We start from the raw sequence: 23,391 nt of genomic DNA, 5'->3' as shown, positions 1-23,391 counted from the left end.
AAAGGCATATAGGAACCTACATTGCATTTAAAAGAAAACATAAATTATATATATAATTAACATTTTTTTAGGTGCCCTACTGTAAAATTCTTCTCAAAATCTTCTGTAAATTATGAATATAATGTGTATCTTGCCGACCATTTTATATCTTGGAAATAGCATGCTGGCTATAGAAAATTGTTGACCTAAATACTTCTTTTTATTTTACTCTTGACAGCCTCCTCCACAGATCTATGATAAACAGCTGGATGAAAGAGAACACACCATTGAAGAATGGAAGGGTAATATATAATGAGAATACTTTTCTGCCAGAATGTGCCTAGTGTTATCTTAGTAAAGGATAAGTGTCAAAATCCGTCAACCAAAAGTAGATTTAGATGCATTTGGCATCAGGAGGTTCTTCCTAATATCTCCTGGAGTAACTGAACCAGGTGGGTGGATTGAGAAGGAAGGTGTGCATTTTTACTCAGAGAGATACTAAAATAATCTCAGTGGGGAATCAATTTGAGGACTTTGGTGCAGCTTCTATTGAAGAAAGGGATGATAAGAGAGTTTGAGTGTGTAACAGGTGCACAAATGGATGTGAAAGAGACTTTAGTTACAGAGGAACTGTTCCGGGTTGAACAAAACCTAATGTGAATCAGGTTGTGGGGACGGGTGCTGCTCGTTCTGTGGCATTAATGGAGCTTGAAGAGGTTGATAAAAGATGAGTCGTGCAGCAGAGAGGCAGCACAATGGGAGACCAGTTAGAAATAGATTGCAGTAATCTAAGCATGAGGTTGCGAGAGTGTGGAAAAGGGTCGGGGTAGTGTACTCAAAGAGGAAGGGGTAAATTTTGGTGATGCTGTAGAGATAGAAGCTCCGCTCTCCTTCCAGCCGGCTTGGATTGTTCACCTGCGTGGCCATTGATTTTTTTTCAGTGATTCAACACCAATGGGTTCCTGATGAAGGGATGCTTTGTCACCGAAACCGGGTATTATTGGCAACTTTATTCAATGACTCACTCTTAATAAGAGTTCCACACGAGTAAAGTAATAGGAACAGGAGAAAAGCTATTCTTTCTGAAGTCTATTATAGGGAAGTTGATGGTATCGCTGATAAAGGAAAGCATTAAGGAGTATCTGAAATCAGTAGAATACAGAATCTAAAACAGTGTATCACAAACTGTGTGCTGCAGCAAAGTAGTGTGCCTCCTGATATTTCAGGTGTGCCACGGCACACTGGGGAGGAGAGGCGCCGGCGCAGGCTGACTGCCTAAAGGACGTGCCTTTCATGGAGAGAGGCACGTCCTGTAGACAATCAGCCGGCACCAGTGTTTCTCCTTCTCTCTGGCCCTCTTCCCTGCTGGCACCCCCTTCGGCGTCTCAGGCCCGCCTGGAGCGCCTATGCGCATGCGCGGCCGTCAATATGATGATCATGGCGACATCCGCACACTTCTAGGTGCTTTGAGTGTTTAGTGTATCGTGGCATGAGAAAGTTTGCGGAACACTGATCTAAAACAATCTTTGCATATACATGAAGAGGAGGCGATATCAAAGAGCTCTGATTGATTTACTGATTGACTCTGTAACCAGGAAATTAGGCTTAGAAATTGATCTACTAAAGTTTGCAAAGAGTTATCATTGCTCATCAAAGCAAGCTGGGTTTGGGGCTCTGAGGTGTATGTTCAGGAGCCAGAGACGTAACTTTCTATTTGAATTCCCCTGGTGGAAGCATTCAACTTCCTTTGCTTGCATTGTCCTGACTGCTGTTGGAGCTATGGATGTTTGCTCTGTATAGTAGTTGCACTTGGTAAAACAAGAAGGGTTAGGTAAGTATAACTTTTAAATCTCAGCCATTCCACTTATCTTGTTGACACTTGGCATTGCTCTTCAAATGTATCTCCCACATGGATGCTGTGTCCACTACTACCTGCCTGTCTCCGAGGTCTGGAGCCCTCTCTCCACCTTCCAACAAGCACGTTGAGCATCCAAGGCTAGCGACCATGTTTAGAAAGAGATATAGTCCTGGACATTGGGCCTTCTTTGGGGACAGTAAACTACTGGCCTTCATTCTTGTCATGCAGTTTTGCTTTGGCAATACAAAGGATGGTTTGTGGTTTGATGATGACACCAAGCCGGACTAGAGAATCACCAGCTGATGACGAGAATCACCATCGTCTCCTTTCCTGCTCTGATGTTGGCACATCCTGGCTGCCTTTTTTTACTGATGGGGCACCTGCGTTCCAGGGTTGCTGCTGAATTTGTTTGATGGTCCTGGGTGGTTTGTAAAATGATGGCCAATCTTTTCATGATGTACTGCTTTACGCCCAAGGACTTCCCTTTACAATCTTTCCCAGATAAGGTTCTGTGATTATCCTAGAATGCGTACTAGGCATTGTTCTTATCTTCACTGTTCTTGAACATTCTCAGGTGTGTTCATGACTCCATGTTATTGATGCTCAGTTCGGCTTCCTCATCTTCCCGGTGCTGCTCCTTCAATGGCCTACTCACCTGCTCTCTCTAATGTCCTCATATGCTCTCCTCCTCCCTGAGCCTGCTCAGCCTTAGCACTGCACTTTGTCCTTCATCCTCCTTGACCTACCACCAGTCTCTCCTCATTATCTATTGTCTCTAGGTCAACCTGCATTCTGCTATTTGGACTGGTTATCATAAACTCTCCTCTGCTGTTCATCCTAACTTTTACACTCAACCTCCACAGCATATACTCAGTGGGCCACTAACCTGGAGGTTAACTGGGCACCAGTTAATATCTGTTAAGTGCTGCTGAATATCGACGGCCGTCTCGCTCAGTGGGGTTTAACCTGCTTGGTTAAACCCTTTTGCAATATCATCCCCTATGTGGCAGTTTGTGTTGAAATTAAACAAAGACCTCTTCATTTTAACAAGGTAATATGTAGAAATAAAACAAAAACATTACAACGATACCTTTTTTTATTGGACTAACGTAGGGGTCTTTTTACTAAGGTGCGCTAGCCATTTTAGCGCACGTGTGCTAATGCGTCCGTTATATCCTATGGACGCATTAGCGCACGTTAGCATTTAGTGCGTGCTAAAATGACTGCCGCACCTTAGAAGGAAGAAAGAAGGTGTTACCTTCGAAAGCTAATCATAAACTACATTAACCCCCTCTTTTACATAAGCCGGCAGCATGGGCCAGCGCGGTAAATCCTTAGACGCCCTTAAGAATTGAATGGTTGTCAGAGCATTTGCCACGCAGCACTTAGGGCTCCTTTTACGAAGGTGTGCTAGGGTTTATAGCGCACACACAAAATTACCGCGTGCTATTGCGCGCGGTAGCCAAAAATCTACTCCCTCCTAAAAAGGAGGCGGTAGTGGTTTTGCGCACTTGGGAATTTAACGCGTGATATTGCACGCGTTAAGGTCCTAGCATACCTTTGTAAGAGGAGCCCTTAGTTTCACGGCTTTGTAAAAAGGGGCCAAAGTTACTCCAATAAAAATTATACTATTTTTTTTCTTTATGTTTTTGTTTTATTTCTACATATTTCCTTGAAGAGTGAACTAACATGGCCACCACACCATTTCATGCATTTCAACATGCAATGTGTGGGCTGTCTATCTGACTTTTACTTTTGCATTATTGATTGTTTATTTGCCTTGTGTTGGTAAATTTTCATTTTTTTTTTAATGGAATTGTTCTCATTCCTTATGTATTGCATTTTTTTAAATTTGGCTGTTATTTAATTCATTACTCCCCATTCTGGGCTATGAAAAAAAAATAGACCACAGATTTGATGAAAAGCAAATAAAAGCCAGAAGTGATGATAGAATCCATCTTATAAGCTCTAATTCATTAAAGCACCAGGCTGATTGTCAAAGGTTTTAAATAAGATCTCTGCCTACTAATTATTTCTTTACTCATAGAACTGATTTACAAGGAAGTTATGAACTTTGAAGAAAAAACTAAAAACGGTGTTGTGAAAGGACAGCCTTCTCCTTCAGGTACTTTTAATAAGTAGCTTTCAAATGTAATCAGACAATCAACAAGAAGAAAAAGAAAATAGAACAGATGATTTTCAAGCATGGTTTTTAAAGTCTATTGTAACATTTCAAGAGACTTATACTGTACTAGAGTCTCACTTCTCAGCTATAGAGACTGTCATTAGTTTTCAAAGTGAGATCACTCTGTTAATCTATGCCTCATAATACATTAGATAATTGACAAAGATATATTTTTCTTTCTCTATTTTACAATGCTTATGCTGTCCACAAAAGAGTGATTTCCATGTATTTGTGACCTGTGTAGATGCTTAGCTATCAGGAAGGTTGCTTTCATTTTGGATTTTTGATACTGTTCATTAACCATTAACAACCAAGGAGCCAATGCAATAATAAGGAATACTTCTTAAGGGGCCCTTTTACTAATGTTTACAGTACACAAACTGAATTATACTTCTCCCTCGTCATTCGCGGGGGATACGGGCAGAGCCGGACCGCGAATGCTGAAAAACCGTGATTATCCGGCTCTGACCCACCCCCACCTCCCTGCCGCCTTCCCGGCCTTACCTGGTGTTCTAGAGGGCTTTCGGGGCAGGAGCGATCTTCCTACGCTCCTGCCCCGTGCAGATCGCCATCAGGAAATGGCTGTAGGGAGTTTCCGACGTAGTCTCGAGAGACTACAGGAACTCCCAGCAGCCATGGCGATCTGCACGGGGCAGGAGCGTAGGAAGATCGCTCCTGCCCCGAAAGCCCTCTAGACCACAGTTCTTCAACCGCCGGTCCGCGGACCGGTATCGGTCCGCAGGAAATTTTTGCCGGTCCGCGCAGGACCGGCAAGATTGACTCATTTGAACTTCCTGCCGGTCCGCGCAGGACCGGCAAGATCAGCATCGGAAGCGTGCGCTGGGCCGGAGAGATCTTGGGGAGCCTCCGACAGTGGCTTTCTCCCCTCTCTGCAGCTCTCCTTTACTTCCCAGCGCAGCGATTCACGAAGGCAGCCTCGGGGCTTTTGCTGAGTCGCGGCTGCCTCTGATGATGCAACTTCCTCTTTCCTCAGAGGCGGCGCGACCCAACAAAGGACCCGAGACTGTCTTCGTGAATCGCTGCGCTGGGAAGTAAGAAGAGCTGCTGGGAGGGGAGAAAACCACTATCAGTCTGGGAAGCTGCTGGGCAGGGGAAAAAAGGGACAGCTGCTACTGGAAAGGGAGAAGGAGAGATGCTTCTGGGAGGGGAGGAGGGAAAGGAATCTGTGAAGCTGCTGGGCCAGGAAAAAAAAGGGACAGCTGCTACTGGAGAGGGAGAATGAGAAGCAGAGATGCATCTGGGAGGGGAGGAGGGAAAGGAATCTGGGAAGCTGCTGGGCCAGGAAAAAAAAGGACAGCTGCTACTGGAGAGGGAGAAGAAGGAGAGATGCTTCTGGGAGGGGAGGAGGGAAAGGAATCTGGGAAGCTGCTGGGCAAGATAAAAAAAGGGACAGCTGCTACTGGACAGGGAGAAGAAGAAGGAGAGATGCTTCTGGGAGGGGAGGAGGGAAAGGAATCTGGGAAGCTGCTGGGCAAGGAAAAAAAGGTACAGCTGCTACTGGAGAGGGAGAAGGAGAGATGCTTCTGGGAGGGGAGGAGGGAAAGGAATCTGGGAAGCTGCTGGGCCAGGAAAAAAAAGGGACAGCTGCTACTGGAGAGGGAGAAGGAGAAGGAGAGATGCATCTGGGAGGGGAGGAGGGAAAGGAATCTGGGAAGCTGCTGGGCCAGGAAAAAAAAAGGACAGCTGCTACTGGAGAGGGAGAAGAAGGAGAGATGCTTCTGGGAGGGGAGGAGGGAAAGGAATCTGGGAAGCTGCTGGGCAAGATAAAAAAAGGGACAGCTGCTACTGGACAGGGAGAAGAAGAAGGAGAGATGCTTCTGGGAGGGGAGGAGGGAAAGGAATCTGGGAAGCTGCTGGGCAAGGAAAAAAAGGTACAGCTGCTACTGGAGAGGGAGAAGGAGAGATGCTTCTGGGAGGGGAGGAGGGAAAGGAATCTGGGAAGCTGCTGGGCAAGGAAAAAAAAGGGACAGCTGCTACTGGAGAGGGAGACGGAGAGATGCTGCTGGGAGGGGAGGAAGGGAAGAGAGTTACTGCTGGACAGGAGGAGGAGGGAAGGGAGAATGAAAAAAGGAAGGAAACAGCTGGCAGAGAGATTAGAGGAGGGGAAGGGGAGACACAGGCATGAGAAAGTAGAGAGATTGATGATAGGAAGGGGTCAGCAGAAAAATAAGCAGAGGGACAACGATGATAGATCTGGTGTAGGAGAGATAAAAATGAAGAGAGCAGTGAAGCTGGAATGAATCATGTAAATAGGAGAGAGGGGCACAAGCTGGATGGAAAGGGGAGAGGGACATAGAAAGAAGACAGATACCATATGGAAGGGGGAGAGGACAGATAGTGGATGGAAGGGGCAGATGCTGGATTGAAGAGACAGAGAGGGCATACGCTGGAAGGAAGAGAGTGAAAAAAAGATTGAAAGCAGAAACCAGAGACGACAAAAGGTAGAAAAAAATAATTTTATTTCTATTTTGTGATTAGAATATATCAGATTTGAAATATATATCCTGCTAGAGCTGGTGTTAGACATAACTGGGGACTGCAAAACCCAGGCAGTGCTTCTTTAGCTTTCAGCTGGCTTAGGGCGCTCTCTGACCAGGGGGCAGTTGCCCTAGTTGCACTCCCCTAAAACTATTCCTGTCATGTGTTACTTCAGTATTCTGTTAGCATGATATTTCTGTGTAGCATTCTGTAATAATTTGGCTTGTTCAGTTTTCTTGATAGTAGAGGGGATATATGTGAAGGGGAGGGGAGACAGGGGTTTTGTTGATCCTTGCTCTGAATTATTTGTATTTATAAAATTACAATTCTACAGAATATTGTTTCTTTTTATACTTTAATAAAATACATTCAATATAAAATCATAACTGAGGCTTGTGTGGATGGGATCAGATGATTTGTGGGGACCGAGCTCACGGAGATGGGGCGGAAACGGGATTTTTAAATTTTAGTCCTAGTAGTTTGCCGGTCCACAAAATAATTATTTTTTTTCTGCCGGTCCACGGGTGTAAAAAGGTTGAAGAACACTGCTCTAGACCACCAGGTAAGGCCGGGAAGGCGGCAGGGAGGAAAAAAAGATGGATTTTTTTTTTACATGAAGACTGTTTTTTTTATTTTCTACCTCCCCAGCGATTATAAGAAACCGCGAGTGCAGGAACCTTGAATGGGGAGGGGGAAGTGTAGTTTGCTCTGAGGTCTGGATACTTGAACTGGCTCCGATATCGGCAGCCACCTTAAAAACGGCTGCCAATCACATGTCAGTCACGCATCGGCGACGGTTTTGGAATCACACCGATGCAAAAGATAGGCACTGGAAATATAGGCCAGGGTTTTCCAGCCTATCTTTATGTGAATTGCGGCTAGGTAGGCACTTTAGGCAGCCTAATGGCACTTCTGACGTTGGCCATGCCTACTTTGGCATTCAGCTGCCTAAAGCACCTCCAAAAGTACAATTCAGGCGCCAATTTTCTAGGCATTGGTACGCACCTCAAATCTCAGTTAAAAATGCCGTTTGGATGGTGCTTTTAATGGAGGTATGGGTGCTTATTGGCACCTAGAAAATTGGCACTGGTTGGAGAATCCGGGCCTAAATGCTAAGAAGTCCATAGGTATAAAGGACTAGATTCTATATATGGTTCATAAAATATCAGCATTACCCCCCCACCCTCACACTGAGTACAATGTTCCCCCGTGAATTCGCGGTTTGCATGTCAAAGCAGCTCCTGATTGGTGTAGCCCGATTTTACTACAGGAAGAGGTGGTCGGAGCAGACCGCGAGTGATTTTCTTCCCCCGCTAGCGCTCCAGCTGCCCTCTCCTGCCTCCCCTGGAATTCCAGGAACTCCCGTGAATTTCGAGGGAGTACTGTACTATTCTATAAAAGGCGCTTAAAGTTTTGTGCCTTTTATACACTAGTGCTTAGTGCCAGAAACCATATCTAAATTTAAGGGCTAGCATTTACACCAAGGGAAACGTAGTGCAAATCCCTGCACATGAATTAAGCTTTGATTCCCCCCTTATTCTATAACTACACAAATAATTTGGAGGATTGCTCCCTCCCCCCATCTATCTATGCCCCTCCCATTTCCTTGCATCCTTTGTGGACTCGTCCGCAAAATTCAAGCCTGGACCCTTGCATCTTAATTTCTGCACATAACTTTTAATTATAACCCATTAGCGCCAATAATTGCTTTTAGATCTTAATTAATGATGCGAATTGATTTGTTATTCAAATAAATTGCACATGCACTAGTTTGCATACTCAATTTTTAGAGCTTTTTATAGAATTTGGGGAAAAATGGGCTTCTTAGCATTTAGCTTGTGCTAAAGCAATTAGCATGCACTAGCCTTTAGTAAAAGGAACCCCTAGTGATTAAAAAATGTCTTTATGTGTTCTTTTCTTTCATGTTTATTGAATTTGATTTCCCTGAATTAAAAGGTGCATCCAAACATTGCAAAAAGTACTCTATTGCTTCAGGGGTGGAATGAACACATTTAATTATTCCTTTCTTACTCAAGTTTCCCCAAACCTTCCACAGGTAATAGTGTATTAAAAGTGCTTGAAAATTTGAAGGCTCTCTGAACCTCCTGTAAGTGTTCATAGGTTCTGCGACAATAGAAAATGATCTTTCAGTTCCTCAGTTACAAAATACATTATCGGACTATTTCAACGGCAGTGCAAGAAGACTGGTTTGTACCCGCCACCCCCCCAAAAAAAAAAAAAAAATCAATGCCTAATTAGCTTCATTAATAGTATTAGAGAGAAATTCTTTGCTGCAAGTCATTTCACACCACACCAGTGAAGACCGAGGATCAGGATTCTGCCCACGCGCGGGAAATGATTCATTGCTGGCAGTGCATTTGCACGCTGCAAACCCACTTTCACAGAACACTCTGGCCTGATATTGAGCTGGCAATGATCACTGTACTAAGTGCCGCAGCACCCACTTGACCTGCTATGTATGTGGAGCACCACTAATCGTACAAGTAGTGACACTGAATATATGTATTCAACAGTAACGGTGCTGGCACCCTCTGTTTCAATATGGCCATATTATTCAGCAGTCCTAATTTAAATGGAAAACGTATCCGCTAGCGGCATAATGACACCACTACACTGTGTGAATAAGGGCTCCTTTTACTAAGCTGCAATAGCGTTTTTAGCGCACACAGAATTGCCACGTGCACTAAATTCATGCTACGCGGCTAGAACTAACGCCAGCTCAATGCTAAAACCGCTATCGCAGCTTAGTAAAAGGAGCCCTAAGTTCTGGCACCGACTCCGACCCTTAACTAACTCATCTCCAAATTACAAGGATAATATCGGTATGTTAAGAGGGGTAGTTATCACCAAGAGCTACAGTTAAGATGTGTTATTCTACTAACGCTTGCGATTTTACCACAGATCCTGTGTAATGCAGTAAGACCTAATTACTCATAACTGGGGTTAAAATTACAATAACATGTTTTAACATTAGTCCACAGCGATAACTACACCCTAAATGGCCTGATATCAGTGGGGTAGTGAGGGGGTACAGGTGCCATCGTGGCAGAGGCGCCAGCACCATTCCTCCTCTCTGCTCACCCACCTCTTCAAATCTTCATGGGATCAGGAAGTGACATCAGGGGGAGACCTGAGACTGGAACAAGCAACTGGAAGGAAACGCTGCTCACTGCCAGCAAAGATTTGAAGAGGTGTGCGGGGAAACACGGCAGGTGCAGGAGGGGGGGACCCTTGGTGTGATGATGTTGGGCGCCACCTTTTCTTGCTGCACTGCTGCCTGATATTACTTATATAGCTTTTGGAAATATGAAGATAATCAAGCTATGCTTTTGTTGCCCACCTGCCATTGCATAACTTACTTTGAATACTGGCCCATCTGAAACTTGTTCTGGCTTTTTTGAGGATTTTTTTCCTTCCATATAAGAAAGAAGGACTGCAGGAACAGTCCACAGTTAAACTGAATTTAGTATAGCCATAGGCCTAGATAAAAGTAGTCATGACCTGGACAATAGGTAGGTCACTTATTTTCTGACTATTGCTCTTGTCTCCATAGAAGGGGGATATGCAAGCTAGGATTGCTTACTGTTCATGAGTTGTTTCAAACTTCTTTTTGCCATATTTTAAACCTGATTTTTGCATTGGTCATGTAGATAGTAAAAGGAATGCCAAATAGGGCACTGGTCTTTGACCTAAGGGTGGACTGGTGGCCACGATGGACCACTGGTCTGACCCAGCAGTGGCAATTCTTATGTTCTTAAGTCTGGACATTCACCATTGGCAGACTATTACATAAGAACATAAGAATAGTCTTATTGGGTCAGACAAATGTTCCCTCAAGCCCAGTAGCCCGTTCTCACAGTGGTCAATCCAGGTCACTAGTACCTGGCCAAAACCCAAGGTGTAGCAATATTTCATGCTACCAATATAGGGCAAGCAGTGGCTTCCCCCTTGTCTTTCTCAGTAACAGACTATGGACCTCCAGGAACTTGTCCAAACCTTTCTTAAAACCAGCTACGCTGGTTATCCACTCTTACCACATCCTCTGGCAACACGTTTCAGAGCTTAATTATTCTCCGAGTGGAAAAAAAAATTTCCTCCTATTGGTTTTAAAAGTATTTCCATGTAACTTCATCGAGTGTTTCCTAGTCTTTGTAATTTTTGACAGAGCGAAAAATCGATCCACTTGTACCCGTTCTACTCCACTCAGGATTTTGTAGACTTTAATCATATCTCCCCTCAGCCATCTCATTTCCAAGCTGAAGAGCCCTAACCGTTTTAGTCTTTCCTCATACGAAAAGTTTATAGAGTCTTGTCTAAAATATCTCCAAAGCTGTGGGAAAAAATACCTGTACTTTGCAGCATATCCAAGGAGAACTGTTATTTTACAAAGGAGCAAAAAAAAAAAAAAAAAAAGAGCACCATTGTATGAGGTTTTGAATGTGCACTTGAAAATTTTGCAACCTACAGTACTTGTATAAATGTGTAAATGCTGGATTTTACACAGCTGGACATCCAATTAGGAAGTGAAGCCTGTATCAGAAAATTTAAGTTATTTGGAGATAGTCTTTAATGCCAGCAAGGTAGTACAAACCCCTCTCTACCTCACATCTGCAATCCCTGGGTTCAAAAGAGTTTTCACCTGACATTTACATGTGCTTCAGAGCTGGTATTAATGCCAACATCTTATGCAGGTCTGAGAGTTTTCTATTATGCAATTTTCCTTAAGGCTCAATCCTGTCTTCTCCATTTTTCAACATATATAGTAATGCCCCCTTCAAGGCAGCTCTGGGTCTGGGGCCCGACCTGGCTGGAGCCCCCTGAAGGCAGTCTCAGTCAGTCCCTCACTCAGTTAGCACTTGGTGCCTCCACCTGGGGAAAAGAAGTGTTTGAGGATGGGCTTTCCCTCTTCTCCTCCTAGGAAAAATCCAAAAAAGCTTCTGTAAACAAGGATGGCTAGTAAAACAGGGCCCTAGTGTCAAGAATAGCTTTCAACAATTCCAATACTTTCACACTTAAACCAATACTTGCGCAGTTATTCAACAGAGTTTATATACTATTCAAAACCTTGGTTTATAGCCTCTTGAACCTTTAACTCTCAGCATTTCCAAAACCCTTTGTGCCTCTCTCAGGTCTGTTTGCCAGTCCTGTGGTCATATGCTCCTCTCAAGTTTCTTGGCTTAGTCACTAGGTGGACATGGCTGTGTAGCTAAATCCCTCCTTTCCAATCCACCCTTACCCAGTCCCCAAGTTCTTACCCAATCCTTAGGGATAGGTAGGTGCTGTCCTTTCCGGCTGATAGGCCTGTCCCTGTGGCAGCCTCCTGGTGGTTATCCCTTAGTTCTGAGGGCCTCAGTCCCCACAAGAATGCTCCACCTCCATCGCTAGTCTCCAGGGAGCCTTTTCCCTTGTTGGGCCGCAAGTGCCAATTGCATCTCAGTGACCTGTCACCTGCATTGGGCTACTAGTGCCAATCTGCAGTCCAATAGCCTTCTACTCCTTTGAGAGGAGCCTCTGGAGTAGCCCCTCTGCTGGGGTCCCAATTACCAACCCTCAACAGGGTTCGATGACTACCAGTAACAGGACTCCCTCTAGAGAGCTACCTCTGCTCTTCTCAGCCCTCAGATACCAATAGTGCCTCTGCACTGTTTTCTTCTGCCCTAAGCTATTCCCAAATGCCACCTGCCTTGAGCCCAGCTCCCAAGGGCTGCTGATCCTTTTCTTCAAGAGTGTCCCTAGTGGAACACCTCTGCTGGTAGACAAATTTAAGCGGTCTATAAATTAAAATATATATATATATATATAAAACTCTGAGTTAGCCAGTGACAGAGTTTCCTGTCTAGGGAGCTATCTCCAAAAATGAGTATAATGCAGAGATATGACTCTGTACAGTGTAAACTCATAGATTCCAGACTTTTTTTTTAGAAGCAATTTCCAACTCTCTGGGCTTGCATCTCTACTATTTTCTCCCTCTGTTGAACTCATGGGAAGTGGATTTCCATTTTCCCTAAACTAAACTAAACTAAACCTTAAGTTTATATACCGCGTCATCTCCACAGAAGTGGAGCTCGACACGGTTTACAGGAATTAAAAACAAAGAAAGGAACTCCAATGGAAGGAAGGAGGGCTTGGTAAACAGGAAGGAGAGGGGGGGAGGGAGGGGGTAGTTACATTTTGGAGAAAAGCCAGGTTTTCAGATGTTTTCTGAAGTGTTGGAGGGAGGTCGAACTCCGAAGATGGCCAGTAAAGCTGTTCCACAGCTCGGTGATCCTGAAGAGGAGGGATGTTCCAAGTTTTCCTGTATGGGAAATGCCATTTAGAGAAGGGAAGGATAGTTTGAATTTCTGAGTGGATCTGGTGGAATGAGTACTCGAGAGCCAAGATAGAGGAAAGAGGGGAGGAAGGATGCCATGAAGAGATTTGAAGGTAAGACAGGCGCATTTGTAGCGAACCCTGAGGAAGACTGGGAGCCAGTGAAGCTTAGACAGAAGCGGGGAGACATGGTCGAATTTGCCTTTTGCGAAGATTAGTTTAGCTGCGGTGTTCTGAATCCGTTGAAGTCTGATAAGACTTTTCTTTGTTAGGCTTAGGTAGATGGAGTTGCAGTAATCAAGTCTGGAAAGAATGATGGATTGGACAAGGACAGCGAAATGTTGCTGGTGGAAGCAGGATCTGACTTTCCTTAGCATATGAAGATTGGAAAAGCATTTTTTTACTAGGGAGTTGATGTGGTCGTTAAAGGACAATGTAGAGTCAATGATGATTCCCAGAACTTTGCTAGAGTGCTCAAGCTGCAGATTGGTGCCAGAGGAAAGTGGGATGAGGGAGGGTAGCTGATCCAATTTCGGGCCAAGCCAAAGAAGTTTTGTTTTGGTCTCGTTTAGTTTCATTTGAACGGTGAGAGCCCAGGATTGAGATTTGTTATGCAAGTTGAGATGTTATCAGAGAGGTTGGTGAGGTTAGAGTCAGTTTCGAGAAGGACAAGGATGTCGTCGGCGTAGGTGTAAAGTGTCTCAGAGGTAGATAGTTGGAGGAGTTTCAGGGAGGACATATAAACATTGAAAAGAATCGGGGATAGAGGTGAACCTTGGGGGACTCCACAGAGCGGTTTCCAAGGGGAGGATGAGGTACCATTCATGTTAACGAAGTAGGAGCGGGAACGTAAGAATTTTGAGAACCAATCTAGCACTGTGGAATTTATGCCAATTTCAGAAAGTTGGAGGATAAGTATGTCGTGGTGGACAATGTCGAAAGCTGCAGAGAGGTCGAATTGAAGAAGAACAGCGAACTTGTTGCAGGAGTGGAGTTGTTGGACCTTTGAAATTAAGGAGGCTAAAAGAGATTCAGTGCTGTAGTTGGGTCTGAATCCATATTGGTAGGGTAGGAGAATGGAGAATCTCTCAAGAAAGGATGAGAGTTGGGTGGCTATGATAGATTCCAGCATTTTGGTCAGGAGAGGAATGTTGGCTATTGGGCGATAGCTGGAAGGAGTGGAGGGGTCCAGATCAGCTTTTTTCAAGAGAGGGGATAAGGAAATGTGTCCCATTTCTGTCGAAAATAGGCCTGAGAGCAGGCTTAGTTCATAGCCTCATATTTATTTGAGCCCACAAGCTTTATTCCCACCCATGAAATAATCTCTTAAAATGCATAACATTTCACCCAAGTGTCTGAATGTTCATCCCTCCTATTCACACTCTCAACTGTATAGAATTCTTTTAGGATCCTTGGAATTGGTGCAGTAAACTTCAATAATGATTTTTATGAAGCGCTGCTAAATTGTCATTGATCTTTCAGCAGATTAGCTTTTTATCTTGTTTTATAAATTTTTGATCATTTACTTTAGTTAATTTTCATTCTTTCAATAGGATTAACTTATATACTCAATAACTAGCTCTATGCAATCATTTAAGCTGAAACACTTAGCTTTATATGACTTCAGCTGTTGTTAACTTCGTCGGCTGGGGGTAGGTGCCAGCATGTTTCACCGTACTGGCTTTTCAAGGCAGTCCCCCTGACATACAAGTAAAAGTAGTAAAATTACTAATGCATATACTGCATTTAGTTTAAATTACAACTTACTCTTCTTAATATACTATTTAAGCTGCTTACCATATGCAATCTTGCCTCCACATCTACACCTGAAGTTGTTTAGGGGTAAAGATGGCGGCGGCGTTTTTTTATTTCCGTAAACCTAAATGTATACTATGGTGTCATCACATTTTTACGTCTCAACAGGTGTCCAGAAACTGGCACAGCCATATTAAAGAAAGTATAATAACTGAAAAACTTATTAGAGAAACAAGCTACAGACCTGCCCCCTATAGTAAATTATAGAAGTGTATTCCACTCGATCTCGAGGTTCAAACCTCGAGGGGTTACAGTATCCAAAGAGAATATCCACCTCTGCTCCTTATGGTTTAGAACCCGATCACAATTACCACCCTCCCACCCTTCTATAACCTGATCTATGACTCTCCATGTGATTTGGTCCCAAGTGTGTTGTTTCTCCCTCCAGTGCTCCACTGTAAGGGAGCCTGTAAAGCACCTGTAACTATTCTGGATTTATGTTCATTTAGGCGAATATTGACCTGCCTACTGCTTCTCCCTATATAGATAAGGTCACAAGGACACTTAATCATGTATACGACATTTTTGCTTCTGCAGTGTGTAGATGTTCTTGCTATAATTCTTTTCCCAGTTCTTGGCACAGTTCTTGGCATGTCAGTGGTGCTCCCATATGATAGTTGGACCAGAATGGATTGTGCCAAGAACTGGGAAAAAAATTATAGCAAGAACATCTACAAATTGCAGAAGCAAAAATGTCGTATACATGATTAAGTGAGAGGTGCGCCTTGCAGAATTGCGCTAAATGCTGTTCCAGTCGGTGCCGATTTGAATTTGGGGGCTTTATCCTGGCGCCTAAAGTTTGGCGCTCTTTCTTGAATTTACCCCTACATGTACATAGTACACACTCTTGATGGCAATCATTTTAGAACTGTACATCCTGCAGATCGACACATGTAAATGGCAGCTTTCAAAAATACAAACAAGGCTTCTAAAATGATCCTTTATTACTTTTATCTTAATTTCTCTGGAATATGTAGCTAGAAGTGAAAAAATGTGGATGTTATGGGCCTCTCTGAATATTGCATGGTCCACTGAAGAGCTGAATTTTGTGCTATTTTTGTTTTAAACCCAACCTGAGGGAGTTTCTGATGATTTGCAGACTGCACTGTGACTGGTGTCTGCTTCCTCTTGTTCTGATTCATGTAATAATTGCCTGGAGCTATGGTAAAGTGTAAGCAGTGAGGTATGGAGCTCAACAGAGATCTGAATGACGTTCAGAATATCCTTTCTGACAGGACATGTCTGAAAGCCCTTGTACGTATGAATGCATGGAACACCATTGTATGAATTACACTTGGCTTTATTTCGTAACTGCTGTGAGTTTTCCCAAGACTAGAAGTACACCTCCAGATTACTATAGAATTAAATGCTGATAGCTCTGGGTGTTGGTCTGAAAGCACAATCCTTGTTATCTTAAGTGGAAAGTCTTTGATTACCTGTATGGCGGGGTTCTTAGATTTAATCACATTGATGTTCATTTTCTTAGCGCAGGTGCAGCAGTGAACAGCAGCGAAAGCCTCCCTCCGTCCTCATCAGTCAACGATATCTCTTCCATGTCCACCGACCAGACCCTGGCATCTGACACCGACAGCAGTCTGGAAGCTTCTGCGGGACCCCTCGGTTGTTGCAGGTGACTAGCCGCCTGCCTGCGAAACCCAACGTTCTTCAGAAGATGATGTGATTTCCAAACAAACAAAAAATCAAAGAAAGATAAAACCCCATTTCAGCCTGCTTCTCCTACAGAGTTATGTAATGCGGCTGAGCTGAAATATATATTTAACTTAGAGTTGCTCTGCTTTGGTCTACATCCAGCAATGCTTGCTGCACATGAAACAAAAAACAAAGTGGTAATTACAGAAAACTCTTTTCTTAGAATTTCAATTCATGGCTGTTAAATCCAGCAATCATTCTTTTCCATTAGGACATGATAAGGTGTGCGGAAACCATTCAAGTGTGTGTGTATCTATCTCTTTATTTATTATCTATAGTATCCCATCTCCTTATCTATTTATATATATTTATATATATAGATCCGTCTAGCCACTTCTTTCTCTAGCTGAACGGATATAGATACACACACATATATAGAAACACAAATGTATATTACAGTATACAAACTGTACAGGATATGCTGTATATACCATACATAGTTATACAGGACCTGTTTTATGTGAATGACATTGATACAGCTGTAATATAAAACCAATGTGTAAATGGTTGACTTCATTAACTTATCAAGGTCACAATACCTATAGGAATCTTTTTAAAAAGAGGACAAGAGTCAGCTTGATCAGGCCCTTGAAAGTGTAGTACCTGGATTAATGCTGATCACAAAAAGTCATTTGCATAAAAATAAACAACAATAATCCAGAAATGATTACTGAGAGGAAAAAATGTACTGCAGCTCCTTAGGCTAATTATTTGATTTATTTATTCATTTATTTATTGCATATTTCTCATATAGAACAGGCATGCTGATTTAAAATCCAATTAAGATGAAGCACGCCTGTCATTTTATTCTGTTTTCTTCTGGGCAGGAACAGAGAAGGAGCAAAATGTGTTTTTATTCCTAAAACTACTTTTTCTGTTCTCTCAGTTGTAGTAAGGAACTGTGGCAGGAGCGTTGCAGTGATGGTGGGTCTTTCAAAGGCATGTTTACATCTAGGGACAAGTCTGTGGCTTCCCATTAATGAGAATCTGTATGGGAGGGGACCCAGAGAGAGAAGGAAGGAGGGAGAGGTCTAAATGTTGCTTGCACTATCACAGATGTAAGCATGTATTTCTTACCACGAGCTAGCATTTCTAGTTGTGCATGATGATGCACTGCTCAAGAGGGCCAGCTCCAGCGAACTGATTTTCATCATGTCAGAGTTTTTTGTGGTCTCCCAATAATAAAATGTCCAAATATAATAAGAATTTATTTCATTTCACGGCCTCAGCCCCACCACTCCACCGCCAATTAGCAACTTATAGAAAGAAGCATTACGTGGACCTTCATCAATGACCAATAAATAAACTTTTATCCATATAAATATTTATGTCTTCCTTTTCTTACTTGTTTGCCTTAATTTAAATTTTATATAAGAATTCAAACTTTCACTTTAAAGCTACTTTCTCTATACACTTTAAATAGCTCTTCATAGCTCTTCATTCAAAATAGGGAACAACGGTATATTTATCAACATGACACTGTGGAGCCAAAGGGCTTGAATGGAGGGATAGAATGGGCGTCACTGATTGGTTGAATGGGGATCCAATAGGAGGCAGGGGGAGATAACTATACTATGAAGAGCTTTTTAAAGTGTATAGAGAAACGCCTTCGCCATCTTACTCTTTAAGTTAGTAGTGAGTCAGATGACAGAAGCGGCCGCGGTAAGACTGTGGTTTAAGAATTTTACCATAAAAGTATGGGTATATGAATTATAGAGGGGAGGACAAGTTCTATGAGGTATTTTAATGTTTTTCCCTCTTTTTATAGGGAGACCCTTGAAAAAGCACGGATGTCCGAAATATATCAGGTCATCCTCTCCCGGGTCATTTCAGCTATAAAGATAAGTAGCTTTAAAGCGAAAGTTTGAATTCTTTATATAAAATTTAAATTAAGGCAAACAAGTAAGAAAAGGAAGACATAAATATTTATATGTATAAAAGTTTATTTATTGGCCAATGATGAAGGTCCACGTAATGCTTCCTGCTATAAGTTGCTAATTGGCGGTGGAGAGGTGGAGCTGAGGCCCCGAAATGAAATAAATATTTATTATATTTGGACATTTTATTACTGGGAGAGTTCTTATACATACTCCAGATTTAAAGATTAAAGACTATAAAGCTTTACATCATTATTTGGAGCTAAGAGTTTTTTGGGGGACATTTGCTCATTGAACATGCTTCCTAGAATTATCGCTTATGTTGTCTACAGCTGTGTGGCTAGGCTTTTGAATGTACTGTGTGCCTACAAATACAGAGATCCTTTTAAATTAGTTACGGAAATGTATCTCCCTTCCCATAATAGTAATAATCGTGACTTTTGAAATTGTAATGGGAAGTTTAATCTTCCTTGTTTGGCCAGGGTCCAAATGATTTGTCTCTGTTGATGTCAGGTTGCTGGTCATTGCTCTTTCCTTAACCCCTCCTTTGGGTTACTCAAGTTCCCAATTTCAACCAAAAGGCCAAGAAGCAATTGCCCACTCATGACTCAGACTTGCACTCAGATCTTAGCCAAAGTTGATACCCACATGCTTTAATTTTGGCACTTTGGAAACACATGTTCTGACCTCTGGAATGAGTGGCTTGATACTACAGTCTTGTGATCACATAGAATTCAACACTGAGGATCTCGGAACCTTTCACTCGTAATTCAGTCCCTAACCAATACTCCTCGTCTGTGACTGTCTGCACCCTATACCTGTTCTTAGAAGGCAAGATCACTGCATCCAATGGGTAAAAACCTGCACATGAAAAAAAAGGACCTCATGAATCAAGTCCTTAAAAGAAACAAAACATTAAGGCCTCCTTTTATCAAGCTGTAGTAAAGCATTTAGCATGGCCAAGCAAGGTAAATGCTCCGACGCTCATAGCAATTAAATGAGCATCAGAACATTTACCTCGCCAGCACGCCCTAAAACGCTCTACCGTAGTTTGATAAAAGGGGGCCTAAATCAATACAGCATTACCTCAGAATGAGCAACTAGATGAGCACAATACTAAACAGGAATGACCTTTAAATACATGAATGCTACTTAAAATGAATTTACATTAAGGCATGTTAACTTGTTAGTCTGTGTTAATTAATGGCTCTGAGCTTGAAAACCCTCATTAAAGAAAAAAATAAAATAAAATAAAATCAGGCAGATTATAGAACTTCAACCGCTGCTCCCGGAGCTCAGAAGTAGCACCGGTGCTGGGCAGATGTCTACAGTCTGTGCCCCAAAATTGGCAGGGAGAGACAGAAGTGAGGAAAGCCAGTGTTTAATTATAGAAGTGGAACCTGTGCAAAGTGCCAGATACAGCTCTAGCCACCTTGATGGACAGACTGAATAGACCACACAAGGCTATCTGCTGACATTTATTACGTTGCTATGTTAGATCTCTGATTGGAATCCAGATAAGTAGGCAACTTCTGTACAAGTGCTGCACGGACATGAATTGAGTGAGTTGATTAAGTTCTCTGAGTATAAATTTTTGCAAAGACTAAGGTATCTGGGGCTACTGTACCAATCAAGTCTGAATTCCATGGAAAACAATTTTAGTAACATGCAGCACATCGATGCCTGCAATTTTTTTTGGATAACAAATTTGACTGAATTTGCATAGTTCAGCTTGAAAAACTCCCTTACGCAGCAATATGCTGTTTGTAGACTGCAATGTACAATCAAATGTTCAATTTCTCTTTGGTTTAAATTTGCATAAAATTACAGCATAAAATACTTTCGTATAATTATTTGAGCTTGTTTTTTTAAAGCTCAGCTACAGCAGCAAATGTGATAGCAATAATTTATAGGAGCTTTTTCTATAACACGATTTCCTATGGACACAAAAAAAATGGGAAGTAGAACTTCCTGTCAGAGCCTACAAAACCAGAAATCACAGCAATTCCTATCTTAAAATCGTGACTTGTCTAAAGCAATACTTGGCAGCATGGCCTTTTTGCTGCCTAAATTGAAGGCAAATGCATGTTAATTTGTTGAAACAAAACCGCAGGGCAAGGCAGATGTCACAGAGATGCCACTAGAAATGTCTTGCTTGGGATGTCGGATAGTACCAGTAAATATATTTCACAAGTAGTCCGCTGGGATATAACTATCACAGTATCTTACGGGGCTTTTCATCAGGCTGCAATATTGCTCTAACCTAGGAGAGCATAATTGTTGCATAGTAATTTTAAACTTAAAGTATTGTAGATCAGTTTTTTGTTTTTTTTTATTGGGGGAGTGCCAATTTTCCCTCTGAAATTCACATGTGGTACCATAGTAGTCATGGAAACACTTTCTTCTCATATACTACTTGCTCAGTTGCATTATGGTACATCATATAGAGGTAAATAAGGCACAAGCCAGAAATTATTTCAAATGTAATAAGGTATCAGTTGAATACCTTGAAATATATATTTTTTTAATATTTATTTTTTGTAATGCAAGGAGAGTCCATAGAATTACAGATATCAGTTTATTTGTCATGCCTACTGCCACTTTCCCAGACCTTGTTTGTTGATGTTCTTTCAGTCTTTAAATGATGTTGCTTAAATGCCTTTTCTATTCCCCCGCCTTTTCATTCATTTGGATTTTGTTCACAGCCTTTTTCGTTAGTAGCTCAAGGTGAGTTACATTCGGGTGCAGTAAGTATTTCCCTGTTTTTGGAGGACTCGCAGTCTAATTTTTGTGCCTTAGGCAATAGAGGATTAAACACTCCCCTCCCCTCCCTTTTACAAAACCTAGTGCGTTTTTTAGGGCAGGCCGCAGCGGTATCAGCTCCTACGCTCATAAAATTTCTATGAGCGTCGGAGCTGTTATCGCAGCGGCTGGCACTAAAAACTGCATTACGGTTTTGTAAAAGGAGGGGGGGGGGTTGTAATCAGCAGTGGATTTTGAACCTGACACATCTGATGCTTTAATCACTAGGCTACTCCTCAATGATTTGCATGGCAATAGCCCAGAAATTTTTCCACTAGATTTATATCTCCTTCCCGTTTACTTGGCCTAATCACTACGGTGACCGTCCTTGGCCATCTCACCTGTTCTTTTGATGTTTGGTGATACGAGCTTAGGGTTTGGCCGCTAAAGGAATTTGGACCCACTAGCACACGGTTTAGGCTTCTAAGTTAGGCTCTTAGATTTGTGGCCTATTTTTAGCCAAACTTAGGAACCTAACCACCCAATATTCAAAGCTTGCCCAGGTAAATCTCTTCTTCCTATCTTGCATTTTATTGCACTTCTCCATTAGTATGGAATGTTCTTCCTTCTGGTGTTTGTCCCGAACTCTCATTGCCCACGTTTCGTGTTGCCCGGAAGATTAATTAGTCAAAAATCATTTGGAGTGCTGGCAGCAAATGGTGACCATGCGATGCGGATTCACTGATTTAATCTGAATTTACTTTGCCCCTTTCCTTTTCTGCTTTCTTTTCTTTTTTTTTTTTTTTTAACTACGGTAATGTCATTCTTTCTTTTGTGTTATTTGTATTGTAAACCACCCTGTTATGTGTTCAGGAAGGGCAGTATATGAAATTTTTAATAAACCCATGGGCCATTAAACCAGACAGTAGCACTGAATTTCAGGTCTAACTGCACCTGCGCTGTCTGATTAGTGTCAAGGTGGTCTGTGGATGAAGCTTGAGCAGAGATATTTACAGCACTAACTGGTAGAGTAAGCAGCTCAGGTTAGATAGTAAAAAGGCACTCACAACTTTAATGACTGAGCTAACCAGGCACTAAATATCAGTTGGTGCCCAGTTAACTTCCAGATGTGGCCTGAGGTGGGTTCTGGAACCCTCCCTCCCCATGAATCTACTTTCCCAATCTACTTTGTACCCCCTCTCCCTCCTTCCAAAGGGATCATGATCCCCATGCAGACATTCCCCAACCTGCCTCTCAGGCCTACCTTTCGTATCCTTGGTGGCATGGAGGTCCAGCAGGCAGGAACAGTGTCCACTTACCCCTGCAGCCTAAAAACAGTTGCTGTAACCTCTAGAGGCAGTCTCATGGTACTAGTACTAGTCTGCAAGACTGTCCCTTGAGGTAGTACTACAACTGTACTTATAATTTATACTGCGCTGCTAAACATATGTAGCACTATATATTAAAATATTCAATGGACAGTCCCTGCTCAGTAGGGCTTACAATTTAATCAAACAGTCAAACAGGACAAGTAGGGGGTAAGAGAGTTTCTCAAGTATGGATATTCACAAACTGTGGGAGTTACGAGTTAAAGGCAACCTAAAAAAAAGTGGGCTTTTAGCCTGGAGTTGAATGTAGTCAAGCGTATGGTGCAGTAACAGAGAAGGAACATAGTCTGGAGTTCGTAGTAGAGGAGAAGGGTACAGATAAGAGAGACTTGCCAGATGAACAAAGTTTCTGGGGAGGAGTATAGGGAGAGAGAAGAGATACTGAGGAGCTGCAGAGTGAATGAACTTGTAACTCAATAAGAGGAGTTTGAACTATATATGGAAATGGATAGGGAGCCAATGAAGTGACTTAAGGAGGGGGTGATGTGAGCATAGCGACTCTGGTGGAATATAAGTTGTGCAGCAGAATTTTGAACGGATCGAAGGGGAGAGAAATGTTACATGCGAAGACCTGTGAGAACAGAGGTCACAGCAGCTGTTTTCAGGCCAGAGCTGCAAGTGAGTTTATCCTGCTCAGTTAAACCCCTTTGAATACTTGCCCCCTAGTTTGTAGGATTGCCCTTACATGTCATCATTACGTAATAATAGAGACTTCCTTCTGAAAGGCACTGATAGTGCTGCAAAAAACAAAGTCCTGACCTGAGACTTGAACCCACATCCTTGGCTTGGAAGCAGACAACATTCGTACAGAGCTATCAGGCCAACCTGTTCAACTGCTTTTGACATTAAGGATAACAGGCAAACCTTTACAAAATGGAAAGGTTATGAATGACATGTACAAGCAATTCTATACAGGCCTCCATTTACACTTCCCTTGCATGCGTAAATTTCCAGAATACTAGGACTGTTGTGTACACTTGTACATATACAGTAAGTGTTTGCATGGCA

General features: G+C 42.4%; 1 protein-coding gene across 6 annotated transcripts in view; it reads left to right on the top strand.

Annotated features, from left to right (window-relative positions):
* Positions 1 to 17,451, top strand: part of MAPK10 (mitogen-activated protein kinase 10) — a 225,283-nt gene extending 207,832 nt beyond the window's left edge. For 5 of the 6 annotated variants that reach the window (XM_033943490.1, XM_033943409.1, XM_033943573.1 and 2 more), the window contains 3 exons: positions 218 to 281; positions 3,885 to 3,962; positions 16,158 to 17,451. In XM_033943490.1, coding sequence (XP_033799381.1) covers positions 218 to 281; positions 3,885 to 3,962; positions 16,158 to 16,300 — 285 coding nt within the window. In that variant the 3' untranslated portion in view covers positions 16,301 to 17,451. Of the gene's footprint in view, positions 1 to 217; positions 282 to 3,884; positions 3,963 to 16,152 lie in introns of all 6 variants that reach the window. The other variant, XM_033943661.1, reaches the window with a different exon arrangement.
* The last annotated feature ends 5,940 nt before the right edge of the window (positions 17,452 to 23,391 follow it).

The sequence above is a fragment of the Geotrypetes seraphini genome, chromosome 1 (assembly GCF_902459505.1).
Source record: "Geotrypetes seraphini chromosome 1, aGeoSer1.1, whole genome shotgun sequence".
NCBI classification, from domain to species: domain Eukaryota; kingdom Metazoa; phylum Chordata; class Amphibia; order Gymnophiona; family Dermophiidae; genus Geotrypetes; species Geotrypetes seraphini.
Note: the sequence above shows the minus strand (reverse complement) of the source record. Positions and strands in the feature narration are given on the sequence as shown.